This window comes from Dipodomys spectabilis, unplaced genomic scaffold, assembly GCF_019054845.1.
Source record: "Dipodomys spectabilis isolate Male_0828 unplaced genomic scaffold, ASM1905484v1 ptg000163l, whole genome shotgun sequence".
Classification (NCBI taxonomy): domain Eukaryota; kingdom Metazoa; phylum Chordata; class Mammalia; order Rodentia; family Heteromyidae; genus Dipodomys; species Dipodomys spectabilis.
The window spans coordinates 15870129-15888965 of NW_024870840.1; the positions used below are offsets into that span (position 1 = coordinate 15870129).

Here is an 18837-nt window from a genome sequence, read left to right on the forward strand (position 1 = left end):
ATTCATGACATCTGCACAAGTTACATGCTGTGAGAGGGCCAGGGTTCAGATCCCAAGCTCATGCCTATAGCACTGTGCTGACAGCTGAGGAAAGGAAAGCTAATATTCCCAGAATTCCTTAGCCAGTAAGTGGTGGTAGTATAGACCTCAGTCTGTCCACAACCACACCATATCTCTTCCTATGGCCACAATGTTAATAAATAGTATGTCCAAACAACCACTCAGTGCACCTTAGTGTTTTCACTGTATGGATAAATCAGATTTTATCACTCAGGTGATTTGAAATCACATTGCATCTATTTCTGTCTTACTTTGTCTTATTTCCTTTTACTTAGGTAACATCCTGGGTGTCATTCGGGACCATAAAAAACTAGTGAATACATTTCGACTAATGCGAAGAGCAGGATATATCAATGAATTTGTTTCCATCTCAACAAATCTGACAGACCGGTGTGTTTATATTTCCTCTGATGGAGGAAGGCTGTGCAGGTATATTTGCTTAAAAGAATTCAAGTGTCTTTCTATAAACTGTTGAAAGAAATAGGCTCATTTTTATTAAGCTGCTATAACCTTTTTCACTATTATGATATTTCAAAGATTGATAGGAGACAAAGGAAGGTCCAAAGAAAGAAGGAAGAAAGAAGCTGCTCTCAGAGAACTCAGTCCTATGGGAGAGACAAAAATATTTACTAGTTGGTGATGGTCAGCTCTTTTAGTAACTAATGCTAGCCACTTTTATTTTAATTGTGTTCTGTGTGAGTAAGGCTTTAACTACATTCAGCCCCATGATATGAGATGGTTTTCATTTAATAAATGAGAAAACTGAGATTCCCTAAGTTTATGTTATATACCTAGAGCTAGAGCGTGGCACTGTAAGTTTATAGAACTCCCTTGATTCTAACAATCATGAGTAAACCTACTGTATTTTATGGCTACAGTAGTACTTGGGTACAGAGGAAAAGGAGAATAGCTGGGAAAGGCAATAATGAAAATGTAGAGGCATGAAGAAAAAAGAATAGCATTAGACCCAGTAGAAAAGTGGGTTACGGGGGTGGGGGTTTAGCCCAGCGGAAGGGCGCCCGCCTGGCGCGCGCAAGGCCGTGGGTTCGGCTCTCAGCCCTGGTTTAAAAAAAAAAAAGAAAAGAAAAGTGGGTTACTTTTGTTCATTCAGGGAGCATTTATTAAGGACTTTATGCACAAATTCTGTCCAGCATCTTGAGGTACAGAAACAAATATGACATAGTGTCTACTCCTTTAGGGAAGGACATACAGGGATGCTGTTAAACTTTTAAGACTGCCCCTTACTCTTTACTTCAAGGTCTTTGTAACTACTTTAGATAGTGTTTTTTCTATGCCTGAACACATCCTCATTTTCTTTGATTCTTTATCCTTTTAGTAAATTCTGAATGTTTCCAGTAAATTCCAGTTTTGCTTAAAGTAGCCAGAACTGGTTTCTCTGATGGTATACCTGGAAATGATGTATCTGTCTTTGAACTCCAACATGCCACTTTCTGACCTAATACATTGCATAAGTTGCTTCTGAGCCTTGGTTTTCTTAACTGTAAAAATGTAAGTGATAAAGTCTACCTATGTTTGTTCTGAGAAGTGGCAGGATATTGTACGCACTCAGAGGGTTTCGGACAAATTAAATGCTTTTTAAATAGCTATTAACAATATGACCTAATTATGAAACAATGACAGATTCTAGATTATTCTTTTCCCAGCACTTGTCTCTTGCATGCAGTACATTCAGGCATATTCTGAAAGGAAACATTTTTTTTAAAGTAATTTTGTAATGACAGACCATAGATTTGCCAGAAAGACTAGAACTTACTGAGGTGACAGCACTTCTTCCTGCTCCTGTCTCTGAGTTTCAGCCTGAACTCTAGCAGCTCTCCAGTAGAGTGTACTGCCAACTCTCCTTTCCCTACCAAGCACAGCCAGGCTTTCAGGGTGCTGTGGGTATCCATGAACAGCTACCCTGTTCACTTTTTAGTAACTTTGTGATTGGGCTGCTCTCTTTTTGGTGCTTAAAACTGCTCAGTAGTCCTCACAGAGAGTTATTTGGGCTGCAGGGTAAGTGCACAAGTGTCTGTTGGCTACTTGCTTCCCTCTGTAAGAGCTGCTTATCCAAATAGCAACAGCCCTTGACGTTTCCGTGCTGCATGCCATCCTTTGTGTGGGTGTTTCCTTGTGGTGGTGAAGAGCTCAGAAGCAAATCACCATTGACAGTTACAGGTTAATCTGCAGAGTACTCATTCTACCTTCCACCTGAGAAATTGCTAGAAATCACAAAGCAGGGAAGCTGTTGTCTGCAATCGTATATCACTCTTTTTGGTCAAGTGTCATTTTAACCTGTTAGTTTAGCTGAGTGACCTTTATTCTAAATCAAACGACCCTTAATATCTGGCTGTTCATTAGATCTTCTGTTGATCCTGTTTTCCTCAGTGACAGGCTTCTTTGCCAGCAGACTCCTTAGGTATTATATCAGGTACTTGTTTCCTGTATGAAATGCATTCTAGGGCCTTCAGTGGATGCTTGGAAACCACATATTGTTCTAAATCTTATGCATGCTAAGATAGTTTTGATCTGATAACTGCGACTGCTATAAATGATTAATGGACAGGTAACCTGTGTCATGTGTGCTCATTAGATAAAGGAACATCACATCCTAGGCAGAACGGAGTGAGAGGATAGAATTATTTCTGTAGTTTTCCACTTAATATTTCCAAACCACCATTGACCTTATGTAACTGAAATCAGTAAAAGCAAAACTAGAGAAGCTATAGATAAAGGGAGAGTACTATAGACCAGATGCTCTGCCATGGACCCTCAGGAGATGCTTCTGGAATGAATGACACCTTTACAGTTTTGTTTAAATACTATGTAAAAGCTTCATTTCTCTTCAGACTTCATCTTGATGCTGCTTTTTCATTTAAAACCAAATGTTTCCTAGGAAACTTGAAGGAAGTACCATATATATACATGTTTATGAATGTATATGCTCACATGTACATGAACTTGTGTGCATGAGAAACAGAGGCTAGGTCCTATGTGCTTATACATGGATGCAAAAAGTACCCAGTGTCTTCAAGAAATTAGGAATGAGTGTATTATCTATATCTTCTCTCATTCTGCTGTGGTAAGCGTAAACAGTCAGACATAATTCTTCTGAGTCATAACTATTACTTTGCTTTTGTTTTTTGTTTTTCATTGTAGACCTTACATAATTGTTAAGAATCAGAAGCCAGCAGTCACTAATAAACATATGGAAGAATTGGCTCAGGGGTACAGGTAAACATCCAAAAGTAAAGATTACCAATCTCCTTAAATATACACATTCTTTAATCAGCTTACATGACATTATTTAATCTGTTCTTTTTAAGAAAAGTATACTGTCATACTAGTCTCTTAATTCCTCTCCACCAAATACATCAGCATGTAAGCATTCTCCATGTGAAGTTCCTTGGCCATGGTGAAGTGTTTATTGCATTCGATCATGAGGCTTACAGTGTCTTGGCATTAACTCACTGCACTATTAAGTGTTTCTAGTAAGAAAAGAACTCACAGTAAAATGTTCATGTAGACATTTTGAGTTTCTCTTTATTTTATTCTTGTGTTTTATTGATATACTGGTATACTGGCCTCAACTCAGAGCCTCATGCTTGTTAGGCAGGTATTCTACTACTTGAGCCACACCTCCAGCTTTAAAGTAATGGATTTTTTTAAAAACTGGGGAACAGATGGACAAGAAGCACAGACTTTCAGGCTTTTGTTTCAGTGATGTATGATTACACTATAATCCAAGAGTATGTTTCAAATATCCAATTAATTAATATTTTAGGAGACAAAAGTGCTTTGGGCCTAAATGAAAGACAGGATTTTTTTGTGTGTTATTATATGCGATATTGCAGTAAAATGCTATTTAACAATGCCTCTTTAACAACATATTCCCAGGAATTTTGAAGATTTCTTACATGAAAGTCTGGTTGAATATTTAGATGTGAATGAAGAAAATGACTGTAACATTGCCCTTTATGAACACACAATTAATAAGTAAGTCGCAAAGCTTGCTCTACCTGTACCAACTGTCTTAACCATCCTCCTCAGTTCTTCAGTCATGTCCAATAAGAACTGTTACAAAGATGAGATAAGAATTGGAAGTATCTCAAAGCTGCAAGCAAGCCATCTTTGATTCAGTTATTCTACCTATTTGTGACACTAGTGTACATTTTTAGGAGACATTGCTTCTCTGGTTTTAATATCCAGTTAGTGTTAAAAAAATTTTTTTGAACCAATCATTGGTCCAAAATGTGTTCCATCTCTTCTAGAGAAGATTTTGTCATGGGACATCTCAATTCTTATTGTCAGTGCAGGAATTACAATACAGTATGTTGTAAAGATGTCTCTAAGCTTATGTGCAATGTAAACTTGAAATGGTAATGTGTTCAGAATATTCCTTCTAGAGCAGTGATGTTTTAAGAGCCATCTAGGGTCCATTTTCAGTACACTAGAAGATGTCTTTCTATCTTGCTTTGTTGTACATATAAATAATGCACCACTTGGGTAAGATTAGAATGTTTTCTGCTATAAAATGAAATATGTCACTATATTTATATTATAATTTGGTAAGCACTGCTTTTAGATAAAACTTTTATTCCTTAAAATTGTGAATCTCTGAACTTAGATATTATGTGATCTTATATATGTTGCTGTCACAACAAAAAGGGAAAAAACCGTGTGATGCTTCCCTTCATTCTTTTCAAATTACCTCAATCTTTATATTTTATAAAGTGGTTTTCATTTATCTGGAAAATATCAACCTGGCTAGTATGTAAACAGAACAGTATACTTAAAACAAATGTTGTTTCACTCTAGTCTGAAAATACAGTTTCAAGTTGTTGCTTTTTAAAAAACAACAATAAAAGTTAGAACCCTTTCCTGCTGACAAAGACCTAGGTATCTTAAGAGGATTGGGATTCTGCTAGGTCCTAAGGAAATTGATGTTCTTCCAGGACCTATGTCACTAAATTAGGGATATAATTCAATACATGTATTGGAAAAAATAGATGAATAAATTCATGAACAAGAGATCTGTTACCAGGTACGTTGCAGTCAGATTTCTATGGAGGGTTGGGACCTGGTCTCTTATAAATTATTTCTCTACAAGTACTAAAATACACTTAAAGTTATTAAGGTTCCACTTTATAAACACTTGGAAGGAAGAATTACCAGAGACCACAGATCTGGAATATATTAACTATTGTAATACCTACAAATAACCTGGCTGCTTTTTCCCATTAAAGCTTCTCATTTGCTTTATTATATAGACAAAACTGTTTTCTTTAAAAACATAAAAGTAACTAAGGTTCTATTACCTATCTAATAAAAATATAGTACACACCATAAGTGTAAGTTCAAATTTCCTAGTAGCCACATAAAAAATGTAAAAAGTCACAGGTAAGGTTAATAATATTTTATTTAGCCCACCATGTCCAAATATTGTGTCAACATAAAATGAACATAAAAACATAGAAATAGTCTACTTTTTTGTTATTATTGTTTGTGACGGGACTTGAACCTAGGGCCTGGGCGCTGTCCCTGAGCTCTTTTCTCAAGGCTAGTGCTCTACCACTTTGAGCCACTGCTGCACTTCCAGTTTTCTAGTGGTTAATTGGAGATTGGAGTCTCACAGATTTTCCTGCTTGGGCTGAGTTTGAACTGTGACTCTCAGATCTCAGCCTCCTGAGTAGCTAGGATAACAGATGTATGCCACCAGAGCCTAGCTATTTTACTTCTTTTTCTACTACTTGTCTTCAAAATCTAGTAATACACTTATAACACATCTCATTTTGAAAGCCTAATTTCATTAGAAATAACTCAAATCTGATTTTATAAACTTATAGTTGAAAAATATAAATTGTTTCTATTATAATTAATTTTTTAACATTTTCAGTAACAGTTACTTACTTTAGACTTGACTTTTAGATTGTAAAATAAAAATTGAGCTCTTCAGTCCTAGTAACCTAATGTTTCAAGTGCTCAGCAACCATTGTCAGCCAGTGGGTACCATGTTGGTTCCCATTCGCCCTCATAACTTCATAGAGGAGTTCTGTTCTAACATGACAATATAGTCTTCTCATTGATGTAGGTTGGGAGAATAAGGAACAGCAGGCTACTCATCCATGTGGAAATTAATACTGCATTTCTGTGTTCTGTATAGTAATTTATTTGCTACATATTAATAATAGCACATTATTATAATTCTTCATTTTCTACAAAAAGCAGTTCTACAGTTTCCCTTCTCTTGTGTTTGTCACTAGTAAATTTTCTATCATTGTTTTTTTGAATTTTCATGCTTTTTTATATTTTATTTAAACATTATTAAATCACTTTTATTGGCATTGAGGTTGATTTGCCCCTTGGGGACGTAGTAATATTTTTTCATTCCTGTTAAGAAACTTGATATTTAAGATACCTAATTTTTCATTAACTTTCTAGAGATACTACCCACTTGGAGATTGAACCCTTCACTCTTCTTGGTGTCTGTGCTGGCCTGATCCCATACCCTCATCATAACCAGTCCCCAAGAAACACCTACCAGTGTGCTATGGGCAAACAAGCTATGGGTAAGATTTCTTTCTCAAACTTGGTTCAAAATGTTTGCAGAAAGCTGTTACATCTTTTCATTGGTGTTCCATGTTTGGGTCAATCAGGTAACAGTGATGCCTGAGCATTGTCTAGCTCAGGGTCCCCTGTGGAGTTCAGGGCTTTGCCCTGTGAACCACTTAAATAGAAATGCAGATCTCTCTCCACTTGTTCCCTTAACCAAAGAAAGTGACAAAAATGTCACAGAATAATGAGAGAATAAAAACAAAGTCTTTTATAGGTAAAGTGTAAGTGATTAACCAGGAGAGATGGAAAAAAGAACAAAAACTCAAGTTGATGGAAGAGGAAGAAACAGATCTTTCTGTACATTGTACAGTAGAATGTCCCATGGGGTTGTCTGCCTGAGTGACACCGAACTTGTTATATCCTTGTGGCTGCTAGTGTACCTCCTAACACTTGTTATACTAGCTTCTTAGTTCATCTTCTTTCTGTTTCGTCTTCCCTTTCACCTGTCTGTCAATGAGTTTATCATTTCACCCAACTTACTTATAATATTTATTGAGCACGACTGTCCATTAGACACTGCGGTTGAGCCTGAAAGCAGAAGCACAACAGAGGTTTAAGCAAGTGTTTTCTGGGCAGGTCTCTACTTTGGGTGCTCTCTAGAATAAACAGGATATCCTTAGTGATGCAGAATAGAAGTGCTATAGGTGGAAAAGATGGAGTTTTCTTTAAAGGCAATACAGAGAGAGTTTTTGTCTGTTCCCAACTCGAAGGTGCATTTTGTTTATCTTAAATCATTTAAGTCCTTGTAAACTTAACACATTTTCTTTTCACTTATGCCTGCAACATAGATATAACCTGTCATGTCTAGTTTTTAGCGCCACTAGGAGCTTCATAGAGAAGTTGTGAAGCTGCAGAGAGGAAGGTTTTTGCCTTGCCTTTCAGTGACAACCAGAATGCAGTTGGGCTGCACCTGGTCAGGGCACAACATTCAGGAATCCTACTTCTTCCCTGGGGAGAGAGCATGTGCATTTCTTCTCAAGTTTTTATGTTGCCCTTTGGCTATCTAGAAGAAATTTTTAAAAGCATGTTGTCTTGCTACCATTTACCTGAATGATGTAAAGCCGGGACAGTTGGGAATAATTCCCAGTGGGAAAATCTAAGCGGCACTCATCAATTTTGTCTCTCCCATTCATCCTCAGCAGTAGCATGGGTTGATGTCCTGTTTGTGCTTCTAGCTAACAAGTTGAGATATACAGTACTGAACCCTGCTCGTCCTGAAAGGGCTATCACTTCTATTGGCTTTACCAAAGCATTTTGTTTCCTGATGTGAATCCCAGCTGAAACAATACACCTTTTGTGTAGAACCTTCAGCAGAATTAACAGAAGACTAATCGCTTCATCGCTAATGCCACTCTTTATGTGTTTGAAGATTAAAACAGAAGAACTGCTACTGGCTCCACTTAGTGAAGCTTTTCTTTTTTAAAAGAAATAAATAGTAGGCTTAAAGGAAAGAAATAATACATATATATATAGAAATATGTTTTATTTTTTATAACTCCCTTCTGTACCAAAAAAAGCAACCTTTATTTCGTGGCTCTGAGTATCTGAAGTAGTGGGTTAGTTGCCACACACAGTTAAGCAGGATCAGTGTGTACAGAAAGCCAATTCAGTGTCTGTAGAGTTCTTTTGTAGTTTTCTGTGTGAAGGTTTTTTTCCTCGTTTTGTTGTGAGTGTCATTTGCAATTCATTGTCTGTGTTTTCTGAGGTTGGTGTATTCAGCTGCTGTGACCCTGGGTCCCGCACATTTAGCTCCTTGGATACAATCCTCTGACGTTACTGCTGACGCTTGCAAGACAAAAGCCACTGAATATCTTAAGTAATAAAAACTGCCTTTGTGACTGTTCGTTATTATAAAACACCTGACTGGAAAGAAAAGCGTGGAGGAAACTACATTTAAAGTTGGCACATGGCACGTTGGAATAGCTTCCTGAGCGTTGAGCAATGCAATATGAAAAATCACTAAGGGGAAAGGACTGGAGAGAGAAAACCTAGCATAGAGACCCGGGTCTGTAAAGTGGACCTAGCCCTTGAAGTAGGAACATTTTAACTCCATACTGCCCTGACAGCCAATAACTAAGTCACACGGTCCCATTTTAAGTAAGCACTATCACTGAAGATTATTTAATCTCACAGTGCTAGGGCAGATTTTCTAAGGTCATGTTTTAATTTCTATTGTCTGTCTATGTTGAAATGAACAATAAATTCGCAAAAATGAATTGGTTCACCAAGCATTCCAGCCAACTGGGAAAATTTGCTGTATACCAATCTTCACCCCTTCAGTACCAGCCAACCCTCCCCCAGAGAATGAAGCAGTAAGTCATTTCTGTCACTACAAAGAACCAAGACAGTACAAACCACAGAAGCTGAAAGCCTTACCTCGTAACATAAGAAAGAGCTAATCCAGCATAAAACACCAGCAGGGGAGGTTTTTAAAATCTTACACACTGTAAGCTATTAATGAAGTTCGAGTTTTCGCACAGCATCTCTTTGTGCTACTGAGAACCCCTCTTTGATGCATGCCGCTTGGTGTGTAGTGACATGGCTCAGCCAGTAGTCAGGTAGATACCTGGTCATGGCAAGGTCTCCAGGTCACGGGTTGGATGCTGGAGCTGCATTGTGTGGACACTCAGTGGCCCCGAGGATAAGTTCACACAAGTCATACTTTCATATCCTGCTTATTTTATTAACTGGCAGACCTCTGGGGAAAAGGATTGCTCAGTCACTATCAGTTAATGAATATGCATCAGGCAGTCTCCCAGCCCCCACCACAGTTTCTTCCCAACCCTCCCTTCTTCAACTCCAAATTGCTAGGACTTGTTTTGGGGGTTTGGTTTTGTTTTTCTTGACTCAGAAGTTAATGACACCACGGTTTCTGTTTTTAGTAGACTCTGTTCCTAAGCAGATAGTTTCTTATGTTCTTTAAAGTAGAATGAGAGGAAGTAGAGCTGTGGCTCAAAGTGGTAGAGCACTAGCTTTGAGCAAAAGAGCTCAGGGACAGCACCAGACCCTTGAGTTCAAGTCCCATGACCAACCCCCCTCCCCCCCAAAGAAAAAGAGAGAGAGAGATACTGGAAATAGGAAATTGAGATAAGAATTGGTTCCTTTCCATACCTCATCTCCACTTTCTGTTTAATTCTTTGGGAGTAAAGAATGAAGAAAAAAGTATTGACCAAACTATTCATGGCAGTCTTTTTTTAGAATCCTGCTATTGGCTGAGCTATTTTAGGTATAAGTTTCTGTGGTATTTTGTAAGACTAGAATGATGGCAATGAATTCCTGTGGAAGTAAACTGAAGTTTATCTTGTAGATTGGTTGGAGGTACAGTGGGTGACATTGCAGAGTGAGAGGTGAATAATTTCCTGCACTCCCAATATTGTTACTGTCACAGTAAATGTGGCCACTTACTAAATACCCTAGTTTTCTGGAGGGATGGAGTATAAGGATAGGGATAATGGGGATTGAACCCAGAGCCTCATATATGACCAGCATAGGCTTTACCCCTGAGCTACACCCTCAGACCCCCAAATTCTTGCATCTGAGTTTCTTCTTTCAATTGCAGTAATAATGCTATGAAATATATTACATTTTTTTCTGATAAGGAAGCTGAATTAGTTTGGTTGAATAACTTAGAAAAGGATACACACACACATATGTTCAATATAATGTCATATATAACTTACTAAAATTCTTATCAGCTAAAATGAACTTCTTTTCCTCTTTCCTAACTTCATGGATTGTAGTCGGGCTGCCTTCCTTGCTAGACTGTACATTACTAGCTCATTGAAGATAGGGATGGTCTGTCTTATCACTTATCTTTGGGCTAGCATAGTGCTTTCTTGGTAAGTAGTATGATAAATACTTAATGAAATTTTCAAGATTTCTGAATTTCTGAATGTATTAAAAATCATAAGAGCAGATTTTCTACAAGAATTGTGAGCCAAAGGGTAAGTTGTAGGAATAATGTATAATATCAGTAAGAGGGAAGACATCTAGGTGAATAGGACAGTAGAGTCAAGGGGTTGGGGATGTAGCAATTCAGTGATAGTGTACTTGCCTAACATCGAAAGGCCCTGAGTTTGATCTCTACTTCCATAAAAAAGAAAAAGGTCCAGAAAACACCCACACATCCACATATTTATGAGTAATTGATTTTCATTGAAAATGTCACAGCAATTCATCGAGGAAGGAAAGTCTTCAAAAAGATGAAATCTTTGTAATTTTTGTATATTTGTATTGGAAAAAAATGAACATTAACTTTTACCTCATGCCAACTTGAAATTAACATAACACAAAGTGGATCATAACCGCAAATGTAAAAAGCTAAAGTCATAAAACTTGAAGAGGAAGAGCTCAATGAAAATCTTCATGATCCAAGTTAAGATAAAACTTCTTAGCTAGGATGCAAAAAGTAGTAATTGTATAAAGAAAAGATTAAGTTGAAATTTCTCACAATTAAGCCTGTGCCCTTTGAAAGACACTGTATAGAATATTGAAAATGCAACCCATAGGGCAGAAAAAAAGTATTTTCAATACACATCTGACAGAGGATTTGAATCTAGTGTAACAAAGAATTCTTTGATAATAGGACAACACAAGTGAAAGAAGGGCAAAGCAAAACCAAAATGTAGCCCTTCGTAAAGTAATGGGAATGGCCAGTAAGCACACCAGACTGTTCACCAGTATTCGTTGTCAGTAAATGCAAACTAAACTGCTGTGGGATACTATTACACACATATTGGAATGATTACAACTGAAAATCTGACACAATCAGTGTCAGTGAGGATGCAGAGCTACCAAAAGGCTCAACGAGCAATTGTGTATTTATACAATAGAATGAGCTTTGATGTACACCAGTGAGTGAATCTCAGAATCATTATGCTAAGTGAAAGGAATAATCCTAAGACTATATATCACTCAACAAAATGCAAGCTGAGCTACAATGTAACAAAGATCAGTTGGTCACTGGGGCCTAGGACAGGTGGAGAGATCTTTTGGGATTATCAGCATGGTCTGATTTTGATCATAGTCTTAGTGACACAAGAAAGAGAAAGAGGAGTGTGTGTATATATGTGTACTTTCATCAATTCATATACTTGTTTTTTTTAAAAAAAAAATACTACTGGGGCTTGAACTCAGAACTTTACCATTGCTAAGTAGTACTCTACCACTGGAGCCACTCTTCTGTCAGTTCATGTTAAATAGAGGACATTTGTTGTATTGGTTATGGATTATGAGAAGGAAGGAGGGAAGAAGAGAGGGAAAGAGGGAAGAGCAAGGAAGGGAAGGAAGGAAAATGCAACTTTTTTCAAGTATGCATGTTCTAAGTTTGAGCCTTAATAACTTGTCATCCCACTTTAAATAAAAGTACATCTTCACTACTTTAACCTACTTTGCTTTGCTGATTTGTGACTTAGAAAATAGGGCTTTGTAAGAAAGAGTATGCCCTGGTATTAGGAAAATAAATCATTGGAGACTCTTAAGTACAGAAAATGGGACAATAGATATTCTCATTAGTTGTTTTAGGGCATTACCTACTGCACTTTCTAAGGAATCAGGAAATCGTAAGAGCCTCCTACTTAGGCAAGTCTTAGTCGATTTCTTGTGATATTTTCTCAGAAAAATACCAAATAGCTAGTTAGCCATTCATGTTTTTTAATAAAAAGTAAGAGGGAGTCTGATGGCATTTTAAAGTTCTATGGCTTAGAAATGGTAGTACGTAGATCTTGTTTTCAGGTACACACTTATTGTGCTGCTTTGAAAGCATGTACATGTATGGTCCCACAAGACAAGTTCTTTAAAAAGTCTGTATAGAAAATTTTCTGATGAGATAATAAACCCAAACATGTGCTGAACAGTTTTCTTCCCCATTCAGTGGCCAGCTGTAATGCCCAAGAATGATGTTGTGGGCCTGGCAGCACAATTTATAGCAGGATCCTGGCTCTTTGGCCATTGTTTAGAGGTGCAGCCATTTCTGCTTCCCTGCTGCATGATAATGCTTGTCTCAAGTTTTAGAAGACATGCTTGGCAGCCTGGTGGGACATTGCCTGAACCCTAGTCTCAAGCTGGGTAAAGTACACAATTGGAGCTGAAATCGCAACATAAATTTTAAATGATTTCATGGAAAAGGACAAACTTGTTGTCAGTGAACTTTACCATGATCCGAGCAGCAGTAGTCTTGTTTCTAAAACAGTAAGTGATCTATTGTCAGGTATCCTGTTCCATTTATTAGTTGGCACTAAAATAGCATAAATTAGTTGGCAGCTTATAGTGCAGACTCAACAAAAACTTCTTGAGGTTCAGTGTGACTGTTGTCTTTCAGCTAAACCTTGATACAATTTTCTACAAATGCATAGTTATAAGAAGTATAATGAGATTCTAATTTGACCTTTATTGAGCATTATGAAATTGTACTACACTAGGAGAATTTCTCTGGGTATATCATACAGATTTTATTATTGTTTTCAATAGTAATTGCTAAGGTGCACCATGTTATTTTTGCTGCTTGAATTGTTGATTTTGAGTCCTAAATTGAGATCACCATTGGTTTAATAACATGAATATAGGAGAAGTTCAAAGAACTAGATGTGGAATTGTTTTGTTGTTGTTATTGTTCTTGTTGAACTCAAGGCCTTATGTTCTCACTGGGCTTCCTTGCTTATGGCTGGCACTCTGCTACTTTAGCCCTGCCTCTAGCCCAGGTTGTTTTGCCTTGCTTTGTTTTATTTTGCTGGTTAATTAGAGGTGGAGTCTTATGGACTTTTCTTCCCTGATGGGCTTCAAACTGCTACTAAGCCTCCTGAGTAGCCAAGATTACAGTAGGCTTGAGCTACCAATGCCTGGCTTGAATGTGGATTATTTCCTGGTCCTCTGGCAACTCCATGATCTGGCCCATGAGCACCCTAGGGTTTATGTGTGTAGATGTCACTTATGGAGGCTTTGGGGCAAGAGGGACCTTCTAATGTTAACATCTGTTCTTAACTCCTCAGCCCTTCATGGGGAAAAGACAGCTGGAAGCTGGAGAGGCTCAGTGGTTTCCACACAACTTTAACAACAGGGCAGGCCTGAGTTTCCCAGTTTCTAAGTCTCTGTGTTGGATCAATTCTACAAGCCAAGAGACTGCAAACTTTTTCTTGAAGCAGGCAGTGAATCCCAGGATGTTTCTAAGAGGACAAGAAAGAGTTAACATTTTGTCCACTTCCAGAGGGTCAGCCAGATAGATCACTCAGGAAGGAAGAATCCATTCCTATTGGACTGTATCTAGCTTCCCTAGAGAAGAGACCTAGCCTTTATCTGTTTACCTGTTTGATACAGAGCAGGTGTCCATTAACTGCATAATAAATGATTGGTTAAAAAATGAACAAATCCCTGTTTCTTCATTCTCTTCTCCCTTTTTCACTTATAACTTTGATTGTTGATTTTTCTTTATGAAGCGTATCTGTCACCCTGTGTTGATTGACCCCTTGCCTGTGGATACTACAGAGTCATCTCTCATCCCTCAGTAGATAGAACAGAACCAATTACCAACTTGATGACTTATGAGATTGGCCAATGATTAAAATTCCCCAAATATGTCCAAATGTCAAAAATATTTAGATTGATGTTACTCTGGTTACAGCTTTTCTTCTTTGTAGATTTGTAAACATCAGTGAGAAAAATTGCTTTTAAAAGTCAGTAGTCACCAGGCGCTGATGATTCATGCCTGTCATTCTAACTACTCAAGAGGCTGAGATCTGAGGACTGTGGTTTGAAGCCCGGGCTAGAAAGTTCATAAGACTCTAAGCATAAATAAACTACTCAGAAAAGCTGGAAGTGATGCTGTGGCTCAGATGATAGAGCACTAGCGTTCAGCAAAAGAAACTCAGAAGCAGTGCCAAGGTCCTGAGTTCAAGCCCCAGGACAAGCGCACATATACACACACAAAACATGAGTCACATGCAGTTATTTCTTTTGAAATGTTTGACTTGAAGACTAGTAATTATTTAATACAGTTTTGGTTTTGGTTTTGTTTCATTCACTATTAATAAAGGTACCATTGGATACAACCAGCGAAATAGAATTGATACTCTCATGTATCTACTAGCATATCCACAAAAACCCATGGTTAAAACAAAAACCATTGAGCTGATAGAGTTTGAAAAATTGCCAGCTGGACAGAATGCAACAGTTGCTGTGATGAGTTACAGTGGCTATGATATCGAAGATGCACTTGTTTTAAACAAGGCTTCCTTGGACAGAGGTAAGTTCTAATATCAAGTTGTGTTTGTAGAATTAGTTATAATGGATGATGAATGTAAAACCAGCTTATCATCAGAACAACAGTATCAGCTTCAAGTGATTTGAATTTATACATAAATAAGACACAGATACATTTTGGTAAAAGCTTTTTTAATATCTTACATGGAAATACTGAGTATACTGCTATAGTATGCTCAAGTCAGTGACTTGAGTTAGTTTCTCAGAGAAAAAAACAGGAATTAATTTATTTTCCAGCAAGAGTTACAATAGATGAAATGAATGTATATGTGCCAATATGCATATATATGTGTGTATACAGTAATATGTCCTAGAGCAAATCTGTGTGAGAGCAGGGTAGCAATGTCCAGAATGGACAAGGTTATTATTTACTGTATATCCTAGTCTAACAATCTAGTAGGCTGTTGTTTGCTCTTTAACCAAATGGCAAAAGCTTAAAATGTAGCTATCCGAACCCTGCCTAGTGCATCATTGTGTTCTTGTCTCTCTCATAGTTCACTTTTGCAGGTCAGCTCTTCCTGCCTCACCATCACCTGATCTGCAGGCTGACTTCTCTATTCATAATCTCTGTTTCTTTTTTTCCTCCCTGGCATGCCCACTGAGCCTTCCCCTTTCCTCTTCGTAGTTGCTAGGCAGCCATAATAGTACTCCTAGCCATGTGTCATTGGCATTAATGTTGGCTGCACTTAATTTATGCCTCTTTTTTTCCTCCAAATGACAACGGCTATGTTTTAAAACTAGTTATTTTCCTTTCTGATTAACTGGTAACGTTTATGTGGAAATCTGAAGGCTGTGATGCCTGTCAGAAACTCCGCAACCCAGTTTAATGATCTGAGTTTACTGGCCCCAGCTTTTAAGCTACCACCTGTAAATAAAAGGTCCCTTTGCATTCAGAAGAAAATCGTTCTTAATTTTATATAGTTTGAATTCACACTGCACTCCCCATGTTGTTGGCTGTCGTATGATATTTCAAGACCCTGGCCCACTGAGCTGAGTTTATTATGGCCATATATAGTTTATGAGAAATCTTGATGATGAAGATGTACTCAGAGACACACAAATGTCCTCATCTACAATCCAGCCATAGAACTCAGTTTCATCTCATAGTCACCTTTAAGTTTTAAAAATTACGAGAGATTGCTGAGGTTTTATTTTAGAAATTTACGTTTGTCTGATTGATTTTCAGAGCTCACAGATTTCTCAAAGATTTCTAATTTGGGTGGAGAATCCTAAATGAAGTGTTTTACAGCTGTACATAGATTTTATTAGCAAAGCTGGCATTTCATCCTGATAGATGTTTTGCTGTTAAATGGAACTCTGACCTGGCTAGATAGAATCTAGCTTAATATAACTCTTTGGCTGAAGGAAAATAGGGGGAAAATGACAGCTGATGGTGTTTGTTTTAAGAGATTCATTAGTTGAGATTTTGTATCTGATTTTTTTTCTGTCCATTTTTCTTTTTTTTTTTTTATGCTGTTATACCATTCACTAGTCAAATGCAATCTAAGAATGTAATTAAACTAATCTTTAGGGCAGAAGTAAACTTTGTCTCTCCCATTGAAATAATTATCTTGTCTTCTTTTTATTCTTTTTTAAAATTCTTTTCTCTGGAGAAGAAATATTGTTTACGTGTTTGCTTGCTTGTTTGACATTTACCCATAAATACCAAAATCACAGTGAAAGGAAATTGTCCAGGGAAGCTTAGCAGAATTTAGTCACCAGAAGATTGTATACCAAGGATCCTCACTCAGAAGTTGGTGAACTTGGTTCTATTCTCAGATTTGCTGCCCACTTGCTGAGCGACCCTGGCTGCTTAATTTCTCTGGACTTCACTCAATGTGCCTGTAAAAAAGAGGGGTTTGCTGGGTGCTGGTGGCTCACGCCTGTAATCCTAGCTACTCAGGAGGCTGAGCTCTGAGGATCATGTTTCAAAGCCAGCCCAGGCAGGAAAGTCCATGAAACCAGAAGTGACACTGTGGCTCAAAGTAGTAGAGCACTAGCCTTGTGCAAATGAGCTCAGGGCAGCATCCAGGCCCAGAATTCAAGCCCCACCACCGACAAAAGGAAAAAACAGGGGGGGGCGGTTATCAGTGCTTTCTCTAAAGTATTTTTTGATTCTAGTCTGGTTCTTCCTCTAACATGACCACCTGTGGATTCCATGCTGGAAGATGGCTGGAAGATTGAAGTTTGTTTGACAGCTGGTAGGCGAGGAGCCCTGAGTCCTTTTTTTCAGATGATCAGGTTGATACTAGTTTAGGCCAATCCCATATTATCCAGGACTAGAACCGTCTAGGGCTTTTTGGGGGAAAGTAAGATGGGGTAGATGGTAGAATAGCACCAATCAATCCCTTGTTTCTTCATAGCATTTTTATTACATAATTGGATATTATATATTTCTTTTTTTATTGTGAAAATACTGTACAGAGTTACATGAGCAAGATGCAGTTGGATATTATATATTTCAAACTGACCCATTTTGGCTTCATTTTAGGGTTTGGGCGTTGTCTTGTATATAAAAATGCTAAATGTACATTGAAACGATACACCAATCAGACTTTTGATAAGGTGATGGGGCCCATGTTAGATGCTGCTACGAGGAAACCTATCTGGCGACATGAAATTTTGGATGCAGATGGCATTTGTTCTCCAGGTAAAAGTTTCAAAATATATATATAAATCTTGATGTATACTTTTTGAAAATTCTTCATCAGTACTTTTGAATATTTAGTAAGCAGGGCAGAAAGAAGCAACAGCCTAGAATATTATCTAGACTCAACCAGTATGATATTCTTTAGTGAATCCACTCTATTTTTCTTTGTTATGTTTTTACTTAGCAGTAATTTATTTGAACTAGTCAGACTTTTAAGGAAATGTTTAGAATAGGATTTTATGCCTGCATTTACACTGGTGCTTACTTTTTGCCAGTCTGGGGCTTCAACTCAGGGCCTGGGAACTGTCCCTGAGCTTCTTTTGCACAAAGCTAGCGCTCTAACACTTGAGCCACAGCACCACTTCCTGCATTTTCTGTTTATGTGGTACTGAGAAATCGAATCCAGGGCTTCATGTATGCTAGCAAGCACTCTACCACTAAGCCACATTCCCAGCTGTGATATTTCTTAATTTATGCATTCTGCTGACTGTTTTAGAGTTCTCTTTCTCGACAAAGTATGACTCTTTTATGATTACAGTCTTATAATGAATTTATTGATGCAACACAGAGCTCTGCCCTTAAGGGTCTTACAGAATAGTAGAACAGTCCATGAGACAGAGGTGTATCAATCATACACAAACATGTCAAATTGAAACCAATTTAAGCAGTCATATAGGAAGCTATGAGGCCATTGTAGGGCAAGATTTGACTTAGATAGGAAATTTAAGATGGCCTTTTGCAAGTAAATGATATGAAATCTGAAGGACGCATTCAAGTTGGGTACTGAAATGGAGAAAGGAGTAAGTTCTGAGCAGAGCACATCCTATGGCTTGCTAGCCAGTGGACCTGAGAGCAGGCCAGTATGACAAGAGGGAACATGAGTGGCTGAAGACCTGAAATGAGGGAGGGCACAATGGGCCCAGACATGACAAGCCTGTTTTCAGTATGGTGCCCATAGCAATGATAGGACCAGGTTTGTGTTTTGAATTGGAGAAAGGCTGAGAAGGGCACCAGAGAAGAGGAGAGATTAACTAAATGCTATTGGGCAGATCAGACATTATGCACACACCTGGTCAGTGGTTGCTGTCTGGGTGTCAGAGCTGCATGGAGTTGTGGTTCCCCGATGCACACAGCACGTGACTCCCCCTCATTCTCTCTGCCTTTATACACTGGAGAATCTCTCTCACTCTTCATACTGGACATTGTGGCTTGGAAAATAAGTGCTAGGACAGTATTTTAAGTATTTGATCTTTGAGCTT

The 18837-nt window shown here is 38.0% G+C and overlaps 1 protein-coding gene across 1 annotated transcript in view; it reads left to right on the forward strand.

The window, feature by feature from the left end:
- Positions 1 to 18837, forward strand: part of Polr3b (RNA polymerase III subunit B) — a 91048-nt gene that overhangs the window by 46110 nt on the left and 26101 nt on the right. Inside the window, exons 16-21 of the mRNA XM_042693255.1 lie at positions 336 to 489; positions 3220 to 3294; positions 3958 to 4056; positions 6502 to 6629; positions 14702 to 14911; positions 17420 to 17578. Of these exons, the coding sequence (XP_042549189.1) occupies positions 336 to 489; positions 3220 to 3294; positions 3958 to 4056; positions 6502 to 6629; positions 14702 to 14911; positions 17420 to 17578 (825 nt within the window). The remainder of the gene's footprint in view (positions 1 to 335; positions 490 to 3219; positions 3295 to 3957; positions 4057 to 6501; positions 6630 to 14701; positions 14912 to 17419; positions 17579 to 18837) is intronic.